The sequence below is a fragment of the Apaloderma vittatum genome, unplaced genomic scaffold, assembly GCF_000703405.1.
Source record: "Apaloderma vittatum isolate BGI_N311 unplaced genomic scaffold, ASM70340v1 scaffold6799, whole genome shotgun sequence".
Taxonomy (NCBI): domain Eukaryota; kingdom Metazoa; phylum Chordata; class Aves; order Trogoniformes; family Trogonidae; genus Apaloderma; species Apaloderma vittatum.
Genome location: NW_009734570.1, coordinates 89,709 through 96,443, shown reverse-complemented (window position 1 = coordinate 96,443; position 6,735 = coordinate 89,709). Strand labels below are relative to the sequence as shown.

At 36.4% G+C, this 6,735-nt stretch overlaps 1 protein-coding gene across 1 annotated transcript in view; it reads left to right on the top strand.

Moving 5' to 3' along the window:
* The window catches only part of MTA3 (metastasis associated 1 family, member 3), a 124,553-nt gene that overhangs the window by 67,875 nt on the left and 49,943 nt on the right, over positions 1 to 6,735 (top strand). The window contains exons 9-12 of the mRNA XM_009876328.1: positions 403 to 461; positions 3,023 to 3,147; positions 4,316 to 4,467; positions 4,944 to 5,166. Of these exons, the coding sequence (XP_009874630.1) occupies positions 403 to 461; positions 3,023 to 3,147; positions 4,316 to 4,467; positions 4,944 to 5,166 (559 nt within the window). The remainder of the gene's footprint in view (positions 1 to 402; positions 462 to 3,022; positions 3,148 to 4,315; positions 4,468 to 4,943; positions 5,167 to 6,735) is intronic.

Here is a 6,735-nt window from a genome sequence, read left to right as displayed (position 1 = left end):
TACACTGCTTATAAAATATGAGCCTGAGACTGGACAGAGCACACAAGAAATACTGAGTTACGTGACTTATTTACGTCACTTATTTCCTACTTATTCTGTGGTGAAGGTTAGTAGCCACAGTGTCATACCTGTTTATGTAGATGTAATTTATGTAAGTTGTAATTGTAATTTCTACAGTTTTATCATCATATGTGAGGCTTGTGAGCTTTACTGGGGAAGATAATATAATAAAATTTAAAACTAATAATAAAAATAACTCTGATTTTCACGAGTTTCGTCTTATAGATTCCTGTGCTTGTTTTGGAGGCGCTTGTGGAATCACAAAATAGAAAAAAGATGGATTGTAAGCAGTCTTACGAATTCTTGTACTTTAATATTTTAATGTGTGTTTTTTTCAATTAGAAACGTCTCAAAGCGGCTGAAGCAGAAAGTAAATTGAAACAAGTATACATCCCCACCTAGTGAGTATAACAAAGTCATTTTTTTGAATAATGTACAGGTAAAATGGAAACAGTAACATGCATGATATTTTTCTTAGTCATCTTTTTTATAGTTACTTAGTGTTTGTTATACAGAAGCAGAATATACAGAGATACAATCAGAAAATGCCACAAATTCTTCTCATAAGTGCAACGTTCATGCTTAACTGAGCTCTCTGTCTTTGATCTACAAAATGTCAATTTTGGAACAGTGAGAACTTGTACAAAAGGTGATCAACTGCTACATGGACTGCTCACGTGCAAGAAGAGCCTGGTATTTTAAAATAAGAAGTTCTTCCAGAGTAATTGCTTCTGAATCCCTCTAGCTTAACACTTTGTATTTCTGTGAAGCAGTTGTTAAGTGCAGTTACATAAAATAAAATCAGATACTTTCCCATTGCAGTTTTATGTTGTTGGTACGGTCTGTTCTTGCTAGAGACAGGAGATACTCTGTAAATTAAAGGTAGCATAGAGCCCAAAATCTTTGCCTTATTAATGAAATCTCTTTTCTTCTGAGGCATTTTTAATCTTTTTAAGATAAAAACTTGATGCTCTACCTGCTTTTGTTAATATGTAGTTTACAGAAGCAAGATATAATCTCTTTGGTATTCGTAATTTCCTCAAGATTATGAGAAGAGAAAGGACTGCATTCTTTTAAGATTTCAGTGGGTATATTGAGTTTTACATATATGTGAACTTCCCATTGTTACTAGTTCTCGTACAAGAGAAGACTAGAATACCAAATGAAATACTTGGAAAACCCACTGTTGTCCTTTTGATTACTTGTATAAATTGCATACAGTAGAGCTTCATTTCCAAACTTCGTGCAGACTTTTCTTTCTTAAACAGATTTAATAATACAGACAGCAGACTGTTAAATTCGGTCTTTTAATCACATCTCTGAAGAAATGCTGTAAGTCTTGAAGCTCAAGTTGTTAATAAATGATGCCTTTTTAAACAAGCTGAATGCTGTAGTATGTGTGTTCCCTAACCCTCTCAGGGAAGTGGCTGCTTTAGGAGAAACTGAGATGTTCAATCTTTACATAAATCATAGAATGGCTTAAGCTGGAAGGGACCTTAGAGATCATTTTAATCCAGCCTCCCTGTCGCCAGGGACACCACCTCTCGACTGGATCAGGCAACACATGGGGACCGATAAATTCTTTTTTAGCTTTCTTACTGTCTTGTCTTTTGCCTCCATGTCAAGACAAATCTATGGTCAATGGTAAGAGGGTGGTAGGACTTCTTAAGTCTTTGATAACTCTGCAGTCTGGGGCACTTGTGGAAAAATGGGTTGCTGGCACTCGGTTTCAAGACTGATTTATTTTTTTTGAAATCTGAGTAGAATTGATTCTGAGAGCTGAATACCTTTTTGGACTTGGTCACAAGGTGTTTCCTCTGAAAGTAAGGTTCTGTCGTCAATACCAGAGATTCCCTTTCAGTTCATGGCTTCACTGGGAGGTAACTAGAGCAACAGATCATGATGTGGGAGACTTTAATCATCTCTTGATCCGTTCTCTTGTACCTTGAGCCCTTCGTATCTTGATAAAGAGTATCTGGAGATTGTAGAAGTGTTTCTCACTGGATATAATGAGAAAGGAGAAGACAGGAGACAGATTTTCTGGCATTTGAAGCAGCCACTTGATGCAGCAAAGGTTTCTTTAGTTTGTCATTTTAACAAATCCTGAATATATTTTACGCTACCTAAAGTAATGAATAATCATCTTAGGAATCAATGTATTCAGCCTTGCATTGTATTTGAGAGTATAGCTTGTCAAAGGGGTAATTAACACCCACAAAGTCGGAGCTTTGGAAATACTGTACTTAACCTAGTGACAAGTATATTAATTATCTTTGAGTTAACTGACCTGTAAAGTCCTATTTCACTGAAGTATTAGCAGATAAAATAATCTTCATAATAATATAAGTGAAAAAAAAAATAATCCAAACCCACTTCCTCCATCTTTCTTAGAAAGTTGTTTAGGACAGAGTGTGGACAGAACAGCCTGATATTACATGGGCGAGCTTCCCCAGGGTTACAGGATGTTCACATTTACCATGGTTGGGGGGAAGATACCTGCTTCTGCGTGAGACAGGAGGCAGCGGACCCTCTTCTAGGGTGGACAGCTTTGTACTGTTACAGGCAGTGTCACTACTCTTACTTGTTACACTTCACCCCAAAGTTCAGACTCATCTTGTTTACCTGCCTTATCTGTTGACTGGAACCTCCTTCTGAAATTCTGTGCTGTGTCAGGCTCTTGTTAATGCTTTTCTCTGGCATGAGGTCTTTTATTCACTTGCCAAATAGCTTAGACCATGTGAGAATGTTTTACAAAGACCTGTGAATTTGAGTATCAAAGCAGCTTTTACATAGCAAATTTCTTACAATGAAGATGTGTATAAAAATTAGTCTTGTTTAAAGTGATTTTCACAGATGTTGTCACCACACACATCAGAATTCCAGAATTAGATTGTTATGTTTTCCTGATGACTAACTGTTTAGTAAAACATTTTTTTATCTTTTTTTTCCTTTTAATTTAAAGCAATAAACCAAATCCCAATCAAATATCCAGCAACAATGGGAAACCTGCAGCAGTCAATGGAGCAGTGGGAGCCTCTTATCAGGCACAGGCCTCGCTAATAGGTCGGGCTTGTGAAAGCTGCTATAGTAAGTGCTTTAAAAAATAAATAATAGTATTTTTAATAATTCTAATCTTAATGTGCACTGTTAAACAAATGTATGTACTTGTGTTAGCATGCTATAAATAGAGGATAATTTTCAATGAGCTGTGGCTTCAGCATGTTGATCGAATGTCAATATTCCACTTTTTGATTTTTTTATTTCTTTTTTGTACAATTCAGGAAATAGAGAAAGATAAAGTAATATAATATGGTGGCACTGATATGTTTTCCCTTTACTTTCAGAATACTGTGAGGTTGCAGGGCTTTTTGAATATAGGATTTTTTTCCTCCCCTGCCTTGTGGTGATGGTGCTGGGGCGCAGGGCAGGCAGTGAAGGAGGTTTTGGGATTTTCTTTCTAGTATTTCGTCGTCCCTGGTGGACTTACTTTCAGTTAGTTATATGAGAGAACGAGTATTAAAATCCAGAAGTGGAAAGAATCGAGAAGGCCTACCATGTTCTTTACTTACCATTGCTGTGGCTTCCTATGTCTTAAACACTAGTTAAATGAAAATCATCTTCTGTATATAGAAAGTTTGTTCAAGTTATTTACTTTGTTTTTTAAACATTTCTTGTGAAAGATTATAAAAAGAAAAGAAATAATTAGCTCCTGCTGAATCTCCACGTGTATAAGATAAAGGCACAAGGGCATCTCCAAGGTCAATGAGGTGTGTCCTTTTCTTATATGGATCTTGTCTTACAAATACTCACTTTACATGACTTGAGCAAAGCCCCCAGATCTTCAGTAATTCTGATAAGTAGCAAGCAACATAACAAGCCTGTCTTCCAGGGTAAGATTAGAAATAGTGGAAGACTTACAGGATTTGCAAGTTTGGATTCAGGGGTTTAGTTTGTTGCTTGGTTGGTTTTTTTGGTTGACTTCTGAAAGAAAAAATCTCTTTTTGTCAACACAAAGTTCCTCATTTGAGGTTAAGTAAGGAAGTATTTTGAAATGTCTGTTTGGGGTTGACTTTTGGGGTGCTTTTTTAAACAACAAACTAAAAATCCAGGTTCTTATTTTCTTTATGTGAAATGTGTAAATAATTTATCCATATAATGCCCTTAGGAAATGCCATCTATTACAGTATTTGACTTTGTTCTATTGGATGTAGCATGCACCACTTCAGCTGTTCTGTAATTTTTTTTTCCTCCTTAGCTGCACAGTCTCACCAGTGGTATTCTTGGGGTCCTCCTAATATGCAATGTAGATTGTGTGCATCTTGCTGGATTTATTGGAAGAAATACGGTGGCCTGAAGATGCCCACACAGACAGATGAAGATAAACTGTCTTCCAGCCAACCTACAGAGGTAGGGTTGCGTAGATAAAATTACCTAAAAATAAATGTGGTGCTTTGACAAGACTGCTGTGGTTTGAATATTTTATGTATGTTTTCAACTTTTGTTTTACAAAATTTAATTTATTAATCCTTTACCTTGGCTTATATCATGGCAGGTCCTGCCATGTCTTTATATCACCAAGTCTGAGATAAACATCCGCTTGATGCATTTTTGGTAGAGAAATGTTATCCTATCAATCAAATGATGTGTTATCTATAAAACATTAATATGACTACTTATCTAGAAGGGCATTATATACCCATTCGCCAGAGAGCTCCCTACTGTGTTAGACAGCTTCTTGCATAAACCCCACGTTCTTTAATAAGTGGTTCTGCATATTACTTTGATTTTATTCAACTTGTGGATTTTTTTATATTTTAATGCTGTAATTGAGATATATATATATATATATATATGTTATGATTTGTTTTGTTTTACTTCTATAGGAATCCCATGTTAGGACTCATATGTCCCGGCAGGCCACACAGGGAACTCCAGTTCGTAACACTGGGAGTCCAAAGTCAGCAGTGAAAACACGTCAGGCTTTCTTTCTTCACACAACGTGCTGGACAAAACTGGCCCGTCAGGTCTGCAAAAATACCCTCCGGCTGCGGCAGGCAGCGAGACGTCCCTTTGTCCCTATTAACTGTGCTGCCATTAAGGCAGAATGTAAGATGTTTTTTTAATTCCTAGTTCTGTGTGCTGTGCTTCCCACCCATTTTTGTCTTTTAATTTTATTTTCTTTTTCAATAAACATTTCTTGTCTATACGCTTTTGCTTTTCATTTTTTCATTTGTCCAGCATATCACCAGCACATGGGATAAAGTCTCGCTGCCTTGAACAGATTTCAGGCTGGGGAAACATTTCAAATGAATTAAGAAAGGGGATAACTTTATTGTTCACTTACTAAAAATTGTCATTTAAAAAAAATCGGGGGCATGGAGGGGAAATCAGTGCTGTGACATAAAAAACGTGCTTCCTACCAGGCAGTGTGAAAGAAGTTTGCTTTTGTATTGTTTGTTTATTCTTTCACTGAGCAGAAAGCATAGATCCATGCATGTTTTACTACTTCTCAGTGGGGCTGGTCAAGGAATAAGGAGCTGAGGATGCATAAGAATTTCAATCTGGCCTGTAACACAGCTCTTTGTTCCTGTGGTGATCAGATGGTGATGATAGACATGTCTATTGTTTCATCATAGTTGCATCTTTTTTTTTTTTTTTGGCCTGTTCCCGTTTCAAATTTCAGTTTAAAAAAAAAGAAATCTACGTTATGCTTATTCTTTTTATAGCCAAAGTAGAGAGAACAGTTTATGAGCTGTAGGTAGCAAGAGTTAAGTTTCTCTCTGTGCATGTGTGTGTAAGTTCTGCTGCAGAGTCACTGACCATGTCAGCAGGTTTTGCATCTGCACCGAGCGCGTTGTTTTACTGTTCACACTGCTTGTGTTTCCTGGTCTTCCGTAGATGTAGTTCTCGGAGCAGATGCTTGGTGTTATATGAGCCTTTTCAGAAAATTAGATGTTGCTTTTATAACTGTATTTACTGGATTAACGCTAAATGTTTTCCCAGCATATTTAACTGGCATACTGATGATGTTAGTGTTGATTATAAGACATTTGCTCCATGGGGACTCAAAATCTGGTTTTGAATAATTATTTCCCCCTTATGTACTTCAACACCAGCCACTCTTCACATGCAAACTCTTACCTAGTTCTGCAGTCATCCACAACTTGGTGAATATCTCCGTTCATTGTCTTTATTTAGTTGTCCTGTTGGGCATTTTCTTTTTTCTTTCAAAGCTATGGAAATTAGGAGCAGTTCTCAAATTTAAGGAAACCATATGTCCACTGTGTGAATGAAGTCGGTTGTACTTTCTGGGAGAAGTGTGTCTAAAGCTGGACTAGGGTTGTATTTTTAATCCTTATTACAAAAAATGAATTATTTTCTGAGAGGAGAGCATTGTACCCTTTAATTTATGTATTTGGCATGGGTTTTTGCTGAATCATAGATGAAAATTAATTTTAGAAGTTCATTTGAACCTTGAATCTTTTTATTCATACCCCTGTTTCTTCTTACTGTAGTAACTCAATTCAAAAGAAGATGAAGTTTTTGTTTAAGGAACAAAAAAAATAGTTGGATGAAACATCTTTTTCCTCCTGTTAATCGTCATATTTGAACAAGTATTATATGTGTGGTCCAACTTTAAAACAAAGGAGTGGAAAGCTGAGCTTTTTCAGCAGG